General features: G+C 44.0%; 1 protein-coding gene across 20 annotated transcripts in view; it reads right to left on the bottom strand.

Moving 5' to 3' along the window:
- The window catches only part of THRB (thyroid hormone receptor beta), a 387,045-nt gene that overhangs the window by 75,061 nt on the left and 291,888 nt on the right, over positions 1–20,096 (bottom strand). For 19 of the 20 annotated variants that reach the window (XM_036849746.1, XM_036849752.1, XM_036849747.1 and 16 more), the window contains one exon: positions 700–960. The exons of the other annotated variant lie outside the window; for it this stretch is intronic. In XM_036849746.1, the coding sequence (XP_036705641.1) occupies positions 700–960 (261 nt within the window). The remainder of the gene's footprint in view (positions 1–699; positions 961–20,096) is intronic. 20 annotated transcript variants of the gene reach the window in all.

The following is a 20,096-nucleotide window of genomic DNA, read 5'->3' as shown; positions in this document are numbered from 1 at the left end:
GAACTTGGACATTTAAAGACACAAATTGATTTAAGAAGCAAAGATTTTGGGAAGCCCTAAGACCATAAAGCGATCAACACAAAGACATCTGTCAGGGTGGAGGCGACCTGAGGTAAAGACCAGTTAAATCTAATGCAATCAGAAACTTAGGCCAGTTTAACATTTTTTTATGAGGTGACAACCCCCTAACACCATAATCTCGCCTTTCAGGATGATGACACAGGATTTAACGAGTAAAGGAAAACAACTTCAAACCTCTCTTTTGAACATGAATTGTCTATTTAGGTTAAAGGTAGACTTTGAGATCCCATTAGCTACTGGCACAATTGGGAAAAGTCATGTACACACACACACACACACACACACACACATGCTTCAAAGCAAGTAGTTATGTAACAATATCAATGTCTGTTTCTACTTAGCTTGGAAAACAGAAGTGAAGCCAAAACTAACAACCCTCCTGCTAATTAGAGAAAGAAAAATCCCCAAGTGCCCCAACATGAAGCTGAAATTAACTGCTTTCCTTTGGAACCCACTTATTTTATGCTTCCCAGAAGATATGGGGATAAAGAAACTTCCGAAGAGAGCAGCTGGGGAAAACACATGGACACCATACGGGGACTCAGTGGAAACAGAGCACACACTTAACAGAAAATTCTTTTCCTTGTGGCAACTCGGGTCTAATAAAAATCTGGTTACCTTTACATTTCTTCTCTTCCGTTTGGAAGGTCTGGGCGTTAGGGGCGCTCTGATCATTCACATCATCGTGGTCCAGATGGAATATGGAGCTGGTCCAGGTGGCCTGGATGAGGTGCCGGGGCGACTGCTCATTTTTCAGTGCGCTGCGCCTCTCTGGGGGGCTCTTCCTGTGCAGGCAGGCTTCAGACATTCCCACAAGCTTCCACTCCTGCTCGCCGTGTGGACAAGTCTTCGGCTTGTCCCAGGCTGGAAGGCCATTTTCTGGAGGGTTGAAAAACACGAGATGACGAGCTTTGGCATTGTCAGGATGGGGTTGAGATGGAGAGGTTTGGAAGGCAAGTGCTTTCTCGGTTCTTTGGGGCTGACAGCGTTCGCACACCCCTCCCCTTGACAGTCAGTGGTCATAAGATGCAGAGGGTGTCAGCCTCGGGCATGGAGCCACTGGCGCTGGATTGCCTGTCGGAGTAATCAACACATTCTCCCGATTTTACTGCCTACAGAGATGTCAGCTCCTCCATGGGAAGGCTGCCCTTTCGCCAGCCCTGCTCCCAACAGCAATGGCCCGGGAGCAAGTGGACACCAATTTATGTGACTGCTTAGACGACCATTTGAGGTCTCGAGGGTCAGGGCTGGCCGTGGACACTTTTCAGATCCTCAGGACATAAAACGTCCAGGAATCGGCCTTGTTTGACTTGGGTGTTATCACAGGCTGACCTGAGAGGCACCCTGTTGCTTAAGAGGGACGTGCCACGTGGCTACGTGAAAGTGACAATCCTGTTCTCCCTGTCACCTTCCACTCCCGACAGTCTGACACAAAGGGCTGGCTCTTCCAAGAGAAACTGTGTCGATGGTTTCAATGTCGTCCCAAACAGGCGAGGAGATCAGCTGAGCCGAGCAGATCGTGCTTTATTTGTGGGGTAAATTAAGAGCCCTAATGATAGAATGAAAAGCCACATGTCTCTTGCGCTGAGATACAGGCAGTTAATGGTTTATGTATACGATGCTGTTTTCTCTATTCAATTTACAGGGACTTGAAGGTCTGCCCTCTAGAGAATGGGAAACAATAGGACAATATAATGAAAACGTTCTCACACTAACCTTCCCTGGTGGCAAATTTTACCTCCTTGAATATTTTACTGAATACGGCTATAAAGTAGAGAGTAAAAAGGAGTATGCTAATATATATAATTTGTAGATGCAGTCACATTCAAAAACATAATCCATCTGGTCACCCATATTTCCAGAAATTCGTAGGCTACTGTCTGTCAAAATGAGAAAAAAATATAGAGTTCTACTTTTAAAGTGATTATAGACAGTGATGGAAAGACTAATTGATAAGTGAATTTCTTTTATGCTGAAAGGGCCAAAGGACCGTGAATACCCACATCAGAGAGACAAGTCCATCCTGGTCTGTGCATAGTACTGGGAGTTTAAAGCTGCTGTTCAGACACTTAAAATGAATTTTAAATTACTTAATGCAAGGGTTAAACACGCTTTCGCTTTTCACAAGCCCCCTCTGTAAAGCTACTAGATGCCTTCAGAGATGTTGGTTAGGGGTGGTTTCTCTAAAGGTGTCATCGGTTCTCAGCCCCTTTTGGAAGTTGCATTTACCTTTCCTGGTCTTGGGGTTACTGTGTGGAAATCCTGATACCCATTCACTTTATTTCTAGTACAGGAGAAGACTGTGAACAACTACAGCAAGATAGCAATAATCGACACGTGATTTCTCTGTCACAGTCAATGGAAATACTGCAGCATGAAATACCCTAACTTGGCCAGTAACAAATGATCCCCTTTCAACAAAATCGTACAACACTTTTGGATGTAATATTTGCTCTTATTCAGAGAAGAGCCCTGAAAATTCAGTCTAGGCAAAGGGCTGTGCTAGGCATCGTGGGAGGGGAGTGAACTAGACCTGGGTTCCTTCTCCTCAGATTCTAGGGCGTTATTCAATGCATGGTAAATCCAAAAGGTCTGGACTCCACCGTGCCAGCTCCTGTTGCAATTACAGGCACTTAGTCTCACTTTCCATGAAAAGAAAAAAACAGCTTAGGATCTTGGGAGATGGTATGGCATTTCAGATGAAACGTTATCTGTGTGGAATCCTTTCAAGGACCTAGTATCCATGAGGGTTTGAGGTTTTCATGAGCTAGGACTTCCCTGGCAGTCCAGGGGTTAAGACTACGTGCTTCACTGCAGGGGGCAAGGGTTCGATCCCAGGTGCGGGAACTAAGATTCCACATGCCACGCCGTGTGGCCTAAAAAAAAAAGGTTTTCACGAGCTAAATATAAAGCCACTGAATGCAAGGGTTAACTTTGCAAAAGGAGTTTCATTTTGTTTCTACAGAAGTGAAAAGCCTTCTCACCCATGCATGTTTCTATGATGTCTACTCAATTGTCACGGACTCTAATTCCTCGGGAAATTGCACCGTGTAATGCTCCATTTTATTTTTATTTTTTAAAATTTATTTTTGGCTGCGTTGGGTCTTTGTTGCTGCGTGCAGGCTTTCTCTAGTTGTGGCGGCGAGCGGGGGCTAGTCTTCGTTGCGGTGCGCGGGCTTCTCATTGCGGTGGCTTCTTTTGTTGCGGAGCACGGGCTCTAGGAACGCGGGCTTCAGTAGTTGTGGCACGTGGGCTCAGTAGTTGTGGCTCAGGGGCTCTAGAGTGCAGGCTCAGTAGCTGTGGCGCACGGGCTTAGTTGCTCCGCGGCATGTGGGATCTTCCCGGACCAGGGCTTCCTGAATTGGCAGGCGGATTCTTAACCACTGCGCCACCAGGGAAGTCCCTAATGCCCCATTTCAAGTAATGTTAAAGTTATCACAGTTTTTTGTAGCGCCTCCAACATTTGATTTTTCCGCAGAAATTCTTAAAATGTGGTATTAATTCCCCTACCTGCACAGAAATTAAGAAATATAGCCAAACTGGGTAGTCACAGCTCCCTAGGGAAGGGAGCTAGTCAACATGCGCGGATGAGACATGCTGGAAGGGACCCCACCCAAGGGGACATTCCTCCCTAAAGCACAGCCCATTAAAGTTTGCTCAGCACGTCCCCTGGGCCAGCAAGAGCGGGAATTTCTTCTAAGCAAGTGAGGTTATTTTTGCGGTGAGGCAGGGGATAGGATTGCCTTCCATTTTCCTAAGAAAAGAGTCCGAGGTGGCTTGGGAAAAGGGCTCCATTCGTGGGAGGCGTTTACGAGCTCGTAATTACTGTCTGTAATTACATTCATGATAAGGATATTCTGTTGCTTAATTGGCAGGTTTATTGTTGGGGCAGTGCTGGCACATCTGGGACTAAGAAGTCCTGGTTGGCTCACGGGAAAACTCGAGGGATTTACTTAAGGAGGATTCTTGATTATCTTCCCAAGAAGAGAAGGGCATATATAATTCCTATTCCATTCCCAAGGAGGGATGAGACATGATTCCAGGCTTCTTCAATTCTGCCTGCCAAGGATGCTGTGAACTCTGTTATTTATTTATTTATTAATGGATTGGTTGAGATTTCAATGATCCAATTTTATAAACAAAAATTTACGTTATTTGATATGAAAGCAGAGACAAAAAATTTTAACATTGTTTTAATCAAGTAACAGCTGTTTGAAACAGGAAATTTTAAGACAGTTGAATAGAGCAAGGTGAAAGATTATTAGGATAGCCGCTATGAATAAATTCCTTACTATATGCATTTGAATTCCACTGTAAGTTTGGCTCTAGACTGAACACTGGCCTAAGCCAAAATTTTCTCTTTAGTGTTTTGAAGCCCTGAATGTTTTCCTTCAGATTTAAAAAAAGAAAAAGAGAAAGAAAAAAAAAAAAAAGGAAGAAAGAAAAAGGGACAAAACCCTCTATTACAGAACCTCCTTAGCTTGATAATGGATATGCTGAATGCAACTTCATACCCCCTAAAGAATTTCAGAAAATGGCAAAAAATTTAGAACCTAGGTGAGATGTGAATTTGCAAAACCTCTTCTCTTTGGTGTGACAAAGCTCATTCCCTCCTGGTAGGTATATGGCTCTCCTCCAATCTCATCAAAATCTATCAGAAAAGGCAGCTGGAGACCAATTTGTACCTCGCCAGTAAGATTGCTAGGGTTTAATTTCTTATAATATCAAGCTAACAAGGTTTTATTATACCAAATGTTTGTATAGTTTCAATGTGAAAAAAACTTACATACATTTTGAACTGTGTTATTTCCATGTTTGCTTGGCAATGATGGTTTTCAGGGATTTCCTGCTATTTCTGTATCCTTTCGTTCCCCCAAACCTCAAACCAATGAGATATTTCTTTTTAGAGGGATTAAAATCTCAAAAGACTACATCAGTGAATCTCAAATTTTGGTAAATATCAGTCACATGAGACGCTATTAAAGAAGGCAGGAGACCAGGCTTATTGAAATAGGATGGGGCCTGGGCATTTGTATATTTACCAAGTTCTCCAGATGGTTCTGATACCCAGTAGAGTTTGAGATCCACAGGGTTAAGAAAATCTAAGGTAAGAAAACAAATTATTGGCAGATATCAGATAAGGGTGCAGTTCCCTTCTCAGACTGGAAGGTTTTATACGCCCTGGACTAAATTCGCATTATAATTAAAACATTCATCAATTGTTTTGGGATCTACTGCTTGAAGCATTAAAAGTCAGATGTTAACTGGAGTTATCTTGTAGATTGCAGGTATGGATGTGAGTAAATACTCACTCAAAAAGCCTGTCGTTCTGAGGATTATCTGGGACACAAATGTGCACAGTAGTAGAAATACATTTTTTTTAAAAAGGGAGATTCTGGAAATGACCATATCTTATTATTCACATGAAGAATGAACTCTTTAATGGATCCCAGCTAACAGCTGGCTTTTAATATTTCATAGTCTAGACATCAAGACAATTAATTTGTCAGTTATGATGCAAACTAATAAATAAGTAGAATCAAAGAAAAGAACTAGATAGGGGCATGTAAACTGTCACTAAAATAGCTAGACACACATTGATCTGTGTGTCTCGAGGGCGTCTAGATTTGAATGATTGCATCTGTGTTAGATGACCATAATTCTATTGGCTCGAATGACCCAGCGTTGACCTAAAGGGTTCTTTTGCAAAAAGAAACAAACATAAATCCTATGAACAGAACTGCCTACGTCCTATCTCTGGAAATTTCGTTAAAGATAATAGAAAATAAACCTGTCCGTCAAAAAAGGAGAATTGTATGAAAATACGCAAGTATTTCAGGACATGAAGGCAAGCTTACACCTTAGAAAAGTACTCAGGCAAAGGAAATGGAATTATGACAAAGCGCTCAGAAAGGGTCTGCTGAGTAGGCTGGGGTTTCATGGCACCAATTACGAGCACGGAGTTTGCATTAAAAGGCCATCAGTATGAGGCACTGAGACCCCCAAACCATATTCCATAATCTTGGAAGATCACTTCCTGTCCCTAAGTCTCAGTTTTTCCATTTGCAAAAGGGCAATATAATATCGCTCTTGGGATTTTTCTAAGGCTCAAATGAAATGATGTATGTGGATGTATTCAGTAATTAAGTGCTCTTCAGGTGTACACAGTGCTGTAACCACCTAATCTATATTGTGTACATGACCATATGTATCTCTTTCTATCCAAAGGGAAAAATACTATTAATAAAACAATGTGTTACTTTTCCTAATAAAATATTCTATGCTCAGTGGATACAGGTACCTTACCTTTACTCTCAACACCATGACCATCATCAACACCGCTACCATCACCACCTGGTCCTCAACAGAACGTGTGTGTAGGTGAGGTTGTTTTTGATGACCTCCCACTTCCTTTTGACCCCCTTTTTGTCGTCTCTCTCCCTCCTCCCAAGTCCTTGCTATTCTCATGCAGTCCTCTGGGTGCTCTGTCACCACTGTGGGAGAATCGCCTACTCACAGATCTCTTAGTGACCTTGGGCAAGTCACTTCTCTTCTCTGTACTTTAGTTTCCTCACCTGCAACATGGGAACATTCTATTGCTGTGATGATTAAATAAGTTCGTACATAAAAAGGTCTCGGAACAGTGCATGGCACATTGTAAACGGTAAATGTTGGCTCTTTACTCATACACTCAAATGATCTCTTTCCTTTGCCCCATCCTCCAAACTCAAGTCTTTTCTAAACGTGATTCTCAAAGAACATCTCCAGAAGAAAGAAATTTGACAAATGACTTCACACGACTAGCTTAATGGCTTGGAACCTGGGATGAGTCACCCGTCTCAGCAGAAGTTGTGATTTAAAAAGGATGCTTGAAGAGTGTAGGGCCCTAGCCCAGGAATGAATGCCTAAAGCTGGATTTCTGATGACCGTGCAAGGCAGGTGGGAGAGACGTTTTGGCGAAGTAGGCATTTCCGTTCAGGCTCCTGACTATCATCGTACCCGCCTTGCTTAGCTTGGTGGGTCAAGCAACCTAATAGTGAGGACACAGGTTTGATCCCTATTCAACTTTCAAGACCTGGCTCATTGTTTATGCTTTTCTTGAACCAATCCATCCACCCTCCAACTTCCATAGTTCCAAAACATATCATCTCCCTTCCTCTGCATGCTACTTTTTAACTCGTGATATAACCATTTATATACATGTATAATTTTCTCTTTTTTTTTTTTTGTGGTTACACTTACATTGCCTAGCACAATGTCAATGAATGACAATTAATATTTCTTGTTCCCTAATAATCTGATAATTGCAAAGAGAAAATTGCTACCTAAGCACAGACTCTGCCTATTTTCTTATCCAGAAGCCACTGGTTAGTCACAAGGTGGATTCATTACTATTAAAACCAATTCAGTGCGATTTTCTATCACCAACAGTATTATCGTCCCCAAACTGCAGGTGAAAATGAAAGCTGTTCTGCTTTTTTAGAGGCAGGATAGGATAGTGGATAAGACTATGGGCTCAGCTAGTCAAGGTTCAGATTCTGGCTCTGCCACTTATTAGCTGTGTGACTTTGAGAAAATTGGACCTCTCTCTGGAATATCTGTCCTGTTTGTCCTGCCTCCTCTGCAAGGGCAAGAACTTATCACGGCCTCCTTGTGTGTCAGTGGCATCCCCACATTTTTCCTCCTTTACTGGACCCTAGTCAATTTATCCATCTCTCAAATCCCACAGCTCTAAGCACAGTGTCTTAACATGACAGGACCTCAATAAATGTTACTTGGAAATAACTGAATGTAATCTAGGCAAGTCAAAAAACCCCTGAAGCTGAACAGGGCACACACAGACTCTTATCTATCCAGGAATTTCTACCCACAGAACAGTAACGTGTTCTGTGCGAGACAAGTCAGCCAGACTGCTCAGTGTCAGCAGCAAAGGTGGCCCCGCCAGGGACAGATGCTGGGGCACAGGCTGTGGGGTGCTCTGTGCTCAGAGAAGACAGAAAGGGCAGCCGGGTGACTCTGTTCCTCCCAGTGCCAGGCTGGGTGATCTCACTGTTTTTACTTTGGCATTTGTACCCCATGAATGCTCTGCCCAGGTCACAGGTGTAGCCCACTGTTTGCTTCCCAGGCCACGTGTGTGGCCGAGCTCCACAGACGTGCCACTGTGTGGCTGGTGAATGTCAGGGCCGTCCTCTCAGGCCCCCTGACCTGGCACAGCACCCCTGGTCTAGTAGCATCTGGGATGGGGTGGGCCGGCCACCAGAGGACGGGCTGCGGGCTTGTCTCTTGGTGCCTTTGGATCTGCCCAGGGTGGCGTTCTTTACCTGGCCTGGGAATCTTCAAGAGTGACCTGAAGCTGTACGGCCTTGGGAACCCTTTACTTCCATTTATGAAGGCCTTGGTGGGTGGTGCTTCCCCAGTGGAAGCCACGAGACTTGTAAATTTGGAATATTTGGGCAAGAAATGGAGAGTTCTCTGCAATAGACAAAAATCAAATTGTTGACTATTTTTAAAGGATATTCACTATTACTACTTTCAAGAGTTGTCAGGGAAGGTGACACAACTTTGCTGAGTGACCTGGGGTGAAAATACCTCACAGGGTGGGTGTGAAGACGACATGAAGCAACATATGTACGAGGCCTAGCTTTGAGCAGAAATGTGAGTGCTGGCAGGGGTCCCTTCCTATTTTCCTACTAATGATTATGGAGATCAAAGCCATCATTCCCAGTGGGCGGGATTACACAGACACTAGGAACCTCCCAGGGCAGGATGGACACTGCCCACACAGCCTCTCTTACTATGCCAGCCTGTGGTGAGTTCCTCTTCCTTTGAAACACATTCGTTGTTTGTTCTAAAAACATGCGATCGTGTACTGTTTCTGAGATCTCACTGATATATATCGTATTCCCAATATAAAGACTTGGCTAGCCCTAGAGGTTGGGACCAGAGACTGCCTTGATACTCTCCACAATTTAAACCTGCAAAATGGAATGAAACGCTCTGATCATTGTAAGGTACACGAGGGAATGGGTCACAGCTGAGGATAGGGCCTTCCAGGCCCCTGGCTTCTAAAGGACTTGTGGCTAGGGAGAATAAGGAAGGAAGGAAACCATGTATATTATTGTGTACAAGGTATTTTACATGCATAATAATAGTAATAATGCTGGTGTAAGCAGCTTTTGGCAGGAAAGAGCCCTTTGCAGGAAGGAGCTCTCTGCAGGAGGTCCCTTCTGTCTTGTCACCTTGATATTGTCACTAACCTTAAACCAGGCGCCCCCATGCTCTACTCATCTCTGGTCCAAGCACACTTTTCAAATCTTTGGATCACACAATACGTTGCTTAACCTGTTGGTTCTTTCTTTAGATCAAAGAAGTAGAAATGAAGAATAAGTAATTAACAGACGACCAGATCTCTTCCCCAGGTTTCCCTTCAGTAATCTCAAGAACAAACAGCATCTAAAGAAAGATCAGGAGGAGATGACAAGCCTGAACGCAGTGGGAGCCTATGAGTCTGACCTCCTACCTCAATGATTAACTGAGATTACTTCCCCTTTTCCCTTTAAAAACTTTCATGGCCAAGTAGTATCTTTGGAGTTGGTTTGGGGACACAAGTCCACCTTCTCCCCAGATTGCTGGCTTTGTGATTAAAGGCAACATTTTCCGTTTCTACCAACACTTGCCTCTTGAGTATTGATTTTCAAGCTGGGAGCAGCTAGACCTGAGTTTGGTAACACTGATAAAATGTACTGAGCACTTACTATATGCCAGGTTTCTAGACTGGGCTCCATAAATACAAATTATTGTTCACTGAGCACCTACTGTGTGCCAGGTAGCCTCCTAAGTGTTTTTCATACATTGTCTCATTTATATACATAGCAATATCAAGAAATAGGTAGTGTGTCTGTCATTTAAACCAATGAGGAAATAAGGGTGGAGGCGAGTTAACTGACTCCTGTGTTTCTGTTTAGGATGGGTTACAATGCACAATAATTATTAGTTCCCCCTTACATTTGTGAGTTCCTTAACAGCTGGGACCATGGCTTGTTTAGCTGCTTGCCCAGCACACAGCACTGGGGTCTGGTCCACGGAATGCTCACTGCCTGTACTGAAACTGAACTGAACGGGCAGCTCTCCCCATCTCCATCCCTCTCCTCCACAGCCCAGCGGGAGCACCCTTCTCCCCTTTGTGCTTGTTCTGTTTCCCTGTGGCCCAGCTAAGTGTCCTTTCCTATGGCCCCTCCACTCTTTCCCCCAAACTTCTCTTCATTTCCTCCCCTTTCCGAGTGCTACGTGTCTGTGGCTATTTCAAGATCTGGAGCAGAGGTCTCTAAAGAAACTGGGCGCTGGGGTTTGAGAAACAAATAATGACATTTTATTTGAAAATTTAGAGAGAAAAGCTTTTATTAACACTGCATTGATGTACGTACGGAATGAATGAATGAATGAATGAATGAATGAAAGAAAGAAATACTGAGGTGGGGGTAATGTGCTCAAACATCCCAGTCAAGGCTTACTCATCAGCTGCTTTACTCCTGAAACTGTATAAACAAGATTGCTGAGGCCCTTGTTCAGCCTTTGTCTGTTTACCTGAAACGCGTCCTCAGAAATATCGTCTTGTAGGCAAAGTCTTGCAAAATTAGCCTCTTTGTTCAGATAGGCTGCTTTCCATCGCTGTGTGGTTTTGGTTTTCTTTTCCTGAGCACTTGCCTATTAATTTGCCCTTTTGTTGAGCCTGGCCTTCTCTGCCCTTGCATGCAGGCGAATTTAAGTTTGCTATCACAGCGGTTTTCTCTTGTTTCCCTGGCAGTGATCCTCAGTCCATTAAGTGAGTGAGATCTGGGAACTGCTAAGACAGAAACAAATCTCTTCCTTACCTGGCTGGTCTCACTTCTCCAGTTTTCCTGCCTATTCCACTCGGCAATCACTATCTCCATGAAAAACAATCAACATAGCCAGAGACATCTCAAATAAGTATTCTGAAACTAGAAACTACAAGGATCATCTCTTGGTAAGTTAAAACCATTAAAAATTTTTACAAGTGTGTGTTTAGAACCTTTAAATGGGAGGCACATTCACCTCTTTTAAAGTTTAGCTTGAAACAAAGTTAAAAACCAAGCAACAAAACAACGTGCGTTCAAAGACCACCGGCGGAAACTCCGCTTGGAGTTTCACCGCATGAAAACGTGGCAGTGACCAGGGTCACGAGCAATATCTCACAAGTATTTACCCACACGGGAACAAGCTGAGTGCTGGAACACCGACCACAGGCCCCAAAGACTGGGAAAGGACTTTGCAGTGAACACAATGGAATCCTCCCTTGGGAATGGTCATTGGTTTTTCCATAATTCATACCGAATTTAATCAGAGAATCCTCAGGTCGGATGACTCAAACTTGGAGGTAATTACTCTAATGGCCACAAAGATTCCATTTAGGATATTAAAAAGGCTACAGCTGTTGCAGAAACATTCATATGAAAGAGCCACAAATGCACAGTAAAGGGAACAGATGTTTGTTGCCAGGATTAGATTTCTCCTGTGCGAAAGTTCAGATCTTAGTGTTTATTCTTGTTGCCAGTCTGAACCCACAGTTTTGAAAAAAAACATAGGTCGCCTGTAAGTTCGGCCCCATTTTATATTCCCAAACTTGAAATACACCTTCCACAAGTAGGAAAGAATGTGAATCTTTTCTAACTTTGGAACCTAGGACTGGGACATAATTTGTGGATCAAGAACAAATTTTGAGATTTACCATTTATCAAATAAAAAGACAAAATATGACTTGGGTAATCAGAACAATTTTGTACATCACTTTAAAGGAGTCTTATTACTTGGCAGCAAAACACAAATTCTATCAATGAATTACACTCAGGGCTTAACAAACTGGACAAACATATACACCTGGTGTTAATAAAATAGAGTAACATATAGGCCTACAGAGGTCCCTTCCTCTGGGTTTTTATAGAATCTCACGACCATTTTTCCAGGTATTGCTTTGTGCAAAGAAGCAACTAGGATCAAGATCATGGCAGATATGCCCTTCATTTACAGAAGAAACATTTCAATCTGGAGAAGGACTGCCCGTCTCCAACCTGCCTGCCCCCCAGCGAGGGCCAGGCGTGCCCCGTGGCCCCTCCATCCTCAAATGGCTTGTGAATGTCTAAGAGGCCTTATTACTCTCCCGTAGTCCGAGGACCCAGAGAATCAGCGTCACCGGGAACTTGTTAGAAATGTGGGATGCTGGCCCCAGAACTGATGAATCAGAATCTGCTTTTTAACCAGACCCTCATGAGATTCACGTGCACATTGATGTCTAAGACACTCTGTTCTAGGGCACAGTCTCCATACAAAGTAGACAGGATTTGTTAAACGTGTGGTTTAGCCAGTTTAAACTTTGGTGGGATTTTTCATATTCACTGAAGAGAGAGATGATTTTCCTATCCAGGAATCAGAGGGGAAAGTAGTATTTGATGGGTTTCAGGTTAGGGAAAGTAAAGGGATGTGCCTTTTTTTAAAATTTAATTTTATTTATTTATTTTATACAACAGGTTCTTATTAGTTATCTATTTTATACATATCAGTGTATACATGTCAATCCCAATCTCCCAATTCATCCCACCACCCCGCCCCCGCCACTCTCCCCCCTTGGTGTCCATACGTTTGTTCTCTACACCTGTGTCTCTATTTCTGCCCTGCAAACCGGTTCATCTGTACCATTTTTCTAGGTTCCACATATATGCGTTAATATACGATATTTGTTTTTCTCTTTCTGACTTGCTTCACTCTGTATGAGAGTCTCTAGATCCATCCACGTCTCTACAGATGACCCAATTTCAGGAACGTGCCTTTAATACCTTTATTTCCTAAATGGTTAGTTGGTAACTTTGCTTCATGAAATGGAAAAATCCAAACACAAAGATTTCCGATTATAATTTCCTTTCTTCATTTCCTCTCTAGAGATAGCCAGCAAAATAATAAAAGTAATAGCAAACATTGAATGTAGGCTTACTAGATGTCAGGCACCCATTCTGAGATTAAATGTAAGATTTAATCTTCACAATACTCTGTGGGGCAGCAAGATTATCCTCAGGTTTTAGATGAGGGAACTGGAGCACAGAGAGGCTTAGCAACAAGCTCAAGATCACACAGTGAGTAAGGGACAGAGTCAGGATCCAAACCTGAGGAGGTCTAGCTGACCACGCCACACCTCTCCCTGTTACGGGAAACCGACACCAAATGACTTAGGTGACCATCTCAGGCAGAAGAACTAAATTCTGTGGCCTGAAACACAGAGTTAGAGGTTTGAAATAAAGACACTAAAGCTCAGAGAGGTCACGTTCCTGCTGCAAGTCACCCAGATGAGGGAAGTGCTGGGGTGGGTCTTCTGATTCTTCATCCTATGATCTTTTAATTCAAAACATACTTTTTTTTTTTTTTTTTTGGTATACCACAAGGATTTATCGCTCAATCTCAACACTGTTTCAAATTCTGACATTTTCACTCCGTACCTCAAACATTAGGGGCTGTTTTTCTAATTAAGACTTTTGTCTTCCAGTAAATTTACCAAACACAAGACAGCTGTGCAGGGCATGATTCTCATTCCCACACTGATTATTTCAAAAGGCTAATGTTTATGATAGTCCCGGCTCTGCCTCCAAGTGGCCAAAAAACTTAGAAAGAAGACAAAAACGAACAACCAACTGAGGTAAGGAAGAACTGACTTGTGTCCTAGCTGCCCATCTCAAAGGTTAAAAGGTCACCTGATGATTTAGAAGTGACAGCGGGTTAATTTCATTTGGAGTTTATGATATTGACAGGTAGCCCTTTTAGAAGGTCTCCTGGGTGCCAGGCACGGTGCACACACTGCTTTATTTACTCATTAGAACAACGCTGGTGAAGGAGATGGTGTTATGAGCCCCGTTTCATGGATGAGGAAATGCTGGCTGAGAGAGCTAAAGATATTGTCCAAAGTTACAGACAGTAAACGGGGAGCTCTTCTCATACTCCCTAGGTTACATTCTGCAGGTGAGGCAATGGTAGCCCAGAGAAGAAAAACATTTGCCCACAGTCACGAAGCTAGTTAAAGGGCAGTGCTGTGCTTGGAATCTTCCTCCAGAGGGGGCCAAGCTTGGCTTGATGGCAAATGGAAAATCCTAGGGCATGACAGTGGACCGTCTCAGCGTACATATTGCTTTGAGAGAGGTTCATCTAGCTCCTCAGGAAACATGGCTTCAGGAAGCCATATCTCTCCTTAAAAAAGAATGGAATCCAAGAGCGTAATTCTTTAGAAATGTAGGATGCACATGATGTCCAAATGAACAGGCTTGTCTTATTTTGAGCATGGAACAAGAGATGCTTGAGACGCAAACATTTCCAACTTTCTGAAAGTCTGGCCTGAGATATTTTCTGACCAAATAGTAACCAAAAGAAGAACAAATATTGTGCTGTTAGCGATTATCCCGTGTGTCTGGTACGCGTCCACAGATGGCAGCTTCTGCGGAAGGAGTCGAGCTACCAAAATGGTGGAACCAACGCGCTCTCCGACCAAAGAGCGTGTGTTCTCTTGCGTATTCTCGTGGTTGGATTTATTTGGGACAGTGTGGCAAGCAAAGTCGAAGGTATCAAAAATGATCCACACTTGCTCCCCAAGATGGATGGGCAGCTCACTTCCTGGGGCTGCCTTGCCTACAGCTGCCTCAATTCTAGGGGTCCATTTGCCTGGAAGATGAGACAAGGCGGGGATGAGGAAGTGAATTTCCAAAGCGAGGAAGCTACTCGAAGAAAAATCCCATTCGGCATGTCACCTCCACACGAGGGTCACTCAGTGGACCCGCATACCGACTCACAAAGAGTCACAGCCTGAAGTTACCACGAGCACCTATAGGGCTGCTCCTAAGCTGGCAGTCCGCACCCAGGATCTTGCCTTCCTGGAGACAGCTGACAGTGTCTGCAGACAGGCCAGGGATGCTGCGAAACAGTTCACGATGCACAGGCTAACCCTCCACGAGAATTATCCGGACCCTCAAATCAAGGGTGCTGAGGTTAAGAAACCTGCCTGCAAGACTGTGAGGTGAGCGAGATTCTCATGGCCTCTGGTTCAAGATGCTCTTACTCTGGACTTCCCTGAGCGGTCCAGCGGTTAAGACTCCGCGCTTCCACTGCAAGGGGGCGCAGGTTCGATCCCTGGTCGGGGAGCCAAGCTCCCGCATGCCACGCACACGGCGCAGCAAAAATAAATAAATAAATAAATAAAATTTAAAAAAAATTCTCTTCCTCTGACCCGAGTGAGGCACTGGGGTTCCTCCTTTCTACCCTCCTCCCACGGCCAGTGTGACTGATTCCAGGGAGGGACAGACGGGTTGAATTAATACACACGAAGGTGTGAATGGCTGATAGATCCAACACTAGCAGGAACAGCTGCAGTTTAAGTGACTCATGAATTTAATCTAAATTCAGCTCCAATCTGGGAAATTTTAGCGAGAGTGCCCTAATAATGCAGGCACTTATTTTTAGTAGATGGGCGAGATGGTGAAATTTGCCAAGCATTGCTCACCTTTTAAAGTCCTAACATACATAAACAAATCTGTGATGTGGTTCCATTGGGATAGAGTCACGAATACCTTTTTTTTTTTTAAACTTTTTTTTTGGCTGTGCCATACGGCTTGTGGGATCTTAGTTCCCCGACTAGGGACTGAACCTGCGCCCCCGGCAGTGAAAGTGCGGAGTCCTAACAACCGGACCGCCAGGGAATTCCCGGAATACTTTTTTATTACAAGCAATTATTTGTACTTGGTATTGATCACAGTTGCTTTCCAGCAAGGGAAGAAACCCTATAAAAAATTCCTGTGCTCCAAACAGAGCTTATTTACCTTCTCTTCATTTCTAATATTGACTTGTGGGTTTGATACGATAGGACCCATTTGCTGGGTATTTGAACGGCCCTTGTTACCGTAAGTCCCAGGCTGTCTCCTCTCTGGACTGCTGTGGACCCATATTTGGACGGCAGCCTGCGTAGGCTTTTATTTAAAGCAAGCGAAGCAGACACAGCCTGAGCAAAATAATTAGCCGTGGAGACGAGCGTCAGAGTCATTTCTTCTCATTTTAAGGCTCAGAAACAGAAGATTTTGCCCTTCCGTACGCAAAGGGAGTGACGATGTCAAGTGGAAGTGCTCCTCGCTCGCCAAACCTACATTGGGGCGACTTCACTTTACTTCGCTCTCCAGATTCTTTGTCCTGATGGGCACCAAGCTAGGAGACGTATATGGTAGATTGATGGGTAGCAATATTCCACGCTGAATTTCAGAGGCAAAGTAGCTAGCTCAGTGGGTCTTCATCTTATGGGCTCTGGAGAGTAAAATTCAGAGACGAGCTGGAGCCGAGAAGGGACCTGAGGGCTCACACCAGTTCAAACACCTCGTTTATAGAAAAGGAAACGGGAGCCCAAGAAGGGGGCCTGGTTTGATGGAGGCCATTTGGACAGAGTCGCGAGCAAAACCAAGCCTGACCTCCCACAAGTGTACCGACTCCTAACACCAAGTTCCATCAGGAGCCTCCCCATACTCTAGACAATTCAATTCTTGTCCTCTTGGCCAGCGCATGTGGAGATCGAAGGCCTTTCTTCAACGAATTTGTGGCACATGGCAAATCCTTGACAGGGTCAGGAAAAACAGCAGATTCTGAATCTTGGAAATTTAGAATCTTAAGCCATGGACTCTGTAGTTTGAAAGGAGAGAAAATCCATCCCGGCTACAACTGCCCTTCCCCAAAGCAGAGATTAGGCGAATCACAGGCCTGGTCAATATTTCCTGAGTTCTTCCAAGGGAAGGGACTGGGTAAGAAATCCTTGTCTGGAAAGGAGAGAACAATAGAATTGGGTGTCTTATGGAGGCAGGCCAGTGGCCAAAAGATTCTAGAAGCTTTAGTAATAGATTTTCAGTGTTGTCTCCTTTCACAGACATCCTAAAGGGATGTTTAAAATGAATGGGCACTTCTTAAGGATCAGGCCTGGAAAGCGGGACGGGAAGACCTATTTCTGAGTCACTCCCATGACTCTTTACTTCTTGGACTGTGGGATGGGTTGCTGGGGAAAGCTGGATGGCATTTGGTTATGTGATTTAGCAAATGTGCTTGAGCAAGACGACAAGATAGCTGCATTTGTCCCCTTAAGCTTTCCTGGCGGGGTGGTGCATTTGACCTGGAGATATCTAGGTGGTGGTGGTGGTGGTGATGATGGCGTTTATTGTTTAGTACTTGAGCTCCCAGTGTTCCAGCCGTGGTGCTAAGCATGTTGTTTCTTTTGACCCTTACATTAGTATCGAGATCGGTAATGGTCATGCCCATTTCACAGATGAAGAAACTGAGTATTCAGAAGGGGAAGGCCACTTGCCCAAGGTCACAGCTTTAGAGGTAGAGCCACACTGGATCCCAGGTGGATGTAACCAGAGGCCTGTGCCCTCGGCCCCCCTGCTGCCTTTTAAGGGGTCAGCAGTGTGGATATGGTTTGGGGCGTTAGCAAAGGCTGGTGCAGAGCTAACTGGAGTCGAGATGGATAGACTTTCCTGGTTTGGAGACACGTTGTCCTCATTGTTTGCCTGCTCCCTCTCCCCTCCAGCCTTTTCCGCATTTAAAAGAAAAAGATAAAAGCAAACAAAGAGAAATAAAACAGAGCTGCATGGAAAGAATGAAGCAAGTGAAAGACGGGAAGGTTTTCCAACAAACAAATAGAAAGCTCCTCTGTCCTTTTGAGAACTCATCAAAAGCAATAAAACAAGGGCTGGGAATCAAGAGACAGGGAATCAAGAAGGACCAAAGGGGAGGGCTCCTCTGGGGTCTCAGGAGAGAACCTCAGCCAGAAGACAAGGCCTCCGAGTCACTGGGGTGCGGACACTGAAACCTCCCCTCTCTTGGGGACCTTGCATGCTCTTCCTCACCTGTCAGCGAGCAGGAGGGGCTTGCTGCTCTCAGGGGCCCACTCAGCACCTCTAAAGAGCCTCCTTCTCTGATTTGTAAAGGCTGCTCTGTGATGTCAAGGCCACCAGCCTTGGAGTGCGCTCTCTGCTTTCATGTTTCTGTTTACTCTTGCTGGAACTGATCACGGATTTTTTGGTAGCTCAAATCCTTATGCTTTAAGCCCTTGTACCTGAAACATGCCTCATGGAATCATCACCCTGTCAATTCAGTCCCAAACAACAGGAAAACATTCTCCACGGGACCTCTTCGTCTCTCAGATGCATTGTTAGTCACTGATTTATGCTAGTTAGAATTTCTAGGGACAAACGTGTCTTCCTGGCTTAGATGCATAGGGCCAAAAAAGAAATAAAAAATCCTATCAAATTTTCAGTGTGTGCAGAGGAGGGTGGTGAGGGGAGGCCAGAGCAACTCAGGTGTATTGAGTGCCCGCCAGGGACAATGTCTGTATGCATATTACTCTGTGCCTTCTTTATTTTTTATTTTTTTTTTGGCCTCTGCTGTTTCCCTGGGGACCACAGAACTTGTCACACAGGAGCACCCCCATAAATGTTGACTGATTTACTTAGATTCTCACTGCAGTGCTAGGATGCTTTCTGCCCCCGTTTGACAATAAGGAAATTAAGACTCCAAGAGCTTAAGCGACTTGCTCAAATTCACAGGGTTAATAAGTGGCCAAGGGGGGATTTGGCCCCAAGGACACATGACTCCAATGTTCTTTTCACTATACCACACCAACTCCAGAAGCAACTAGAACAGGTGGGCAAAACAGAGCATTGTAGCCCTGTCTAAAGAGGCTGACAGTACCAGGAGGGGGTGCAGAGGACTGTCACAACTTTTTGAACACAAAGATGATTTTAATATAAAGACCAAGTCCTTGCTGACCTCACTCACTTCCAGAATATTCTCATGCATTTGTACAGCCCTTTGTGACACAGACTCATATCAGAATCTGCGTCTCCCTGCTTCTCGGCCACACAGCTGGACTGCACTTCCCAGCCACCCTTGCAGTTGAGAATGAAAGCACTGGCCACCACCTCCAGGCCCCTCCTATAAAGCATCTCCATGCATCTTTTCATTTTCTTTCCTCCCTTCTCCTGTTGAATGGAGAGAATTCTGAAGTCCTAGAGGTGAGTGGGGATGGAAGAAGGAAGGAACCTGGGTTCCCAAAGGACCACAGGAACATTACCCACCAAGCAAGAACACGTGGCTTTGGATTTAACATGAGTCAGATGTAAAATTCTGTTGTATGAACTCACTGAGATTTTAGGGTTCATCTTGCTAAAGCCGAGAGCACCGTTTTACTAATAGGCCTTTGAGGATTGCAAATAGCTTTCTTATCTGTGATATCATTCAATCCTTTACAAACGCAACAAGTCAACTGGAAGCTTGAAGGAGTGAGAGGAATCGTCTATGAGAACCATCAAACCATCTGTGTGGCCAGAAGCACATTCTTTTAAGTTCAGGGGCTTAGTTTCTCCACCTGTGATTTCAGGGTGTTGGGTCAGACGGTCTCTGAGAGTTCTCCTAATTCTAAACCTCTATAAGTCTTTTTCGATGTCGAAAAATGTGTATTGGCGTGTTCAGACACTGATCTCTTGATACCGCGAGCCCCTCCAAGGTAAGGACTACTTCTCAGTTACCTTTATATGCCTAGAATCCAATCTCTTAGATGCTCTAAGGTTAAATTTAATTAGAATTTTCTGTTGGAAAAAACTCAAAGAATTTACGAATGTTCTGATTTATGCCAATGATTTCTTGATCCAATTTGGAGCACAGGATTGAAATGCTCATGAATATTTTCATTAGGCATTACTGAGTATGGGTAGGCTATTTTATATTCATTTACGTAGACGTAATCTTTGAAGAATGATTTTATAATAATACTGAAAGGCTTTTTTGATTAAAGGGAGTGCCAGCAGTAATTGGTATTCTGATGGCTTCATTTACAGTTTTATTTAGCTGAGTAATATAGGAGCATAATTCCTATTTAGAGTTGAGAAAATTGGAGTACAGAATATTCAGAGTTTTCTCATTCAAATGGCCCTTAACTT

Source organism: Balaenoptera musculus, chromosome 4, assembly GCF_009873245.2.
Source record: "Balaenoptera musculus isolate JJ_BM4_2016_0621 chromosome 4, mBalMus1.pri.v3, whole genome shotgun sequence".
In the NCBI taxonomy this organism is placed as follows: Eukaryota; Metazoa; Chordata; class Mammalia; order Artiodactyla; family Balaenopteridae; genus Balaenoptera; species Balaenoptera musculus.
The sequence above is the reverse complement of the archived record's forward strand: the minus strand, read 5'-3'. Positions and strand labels throughout refer to the sequence as shown.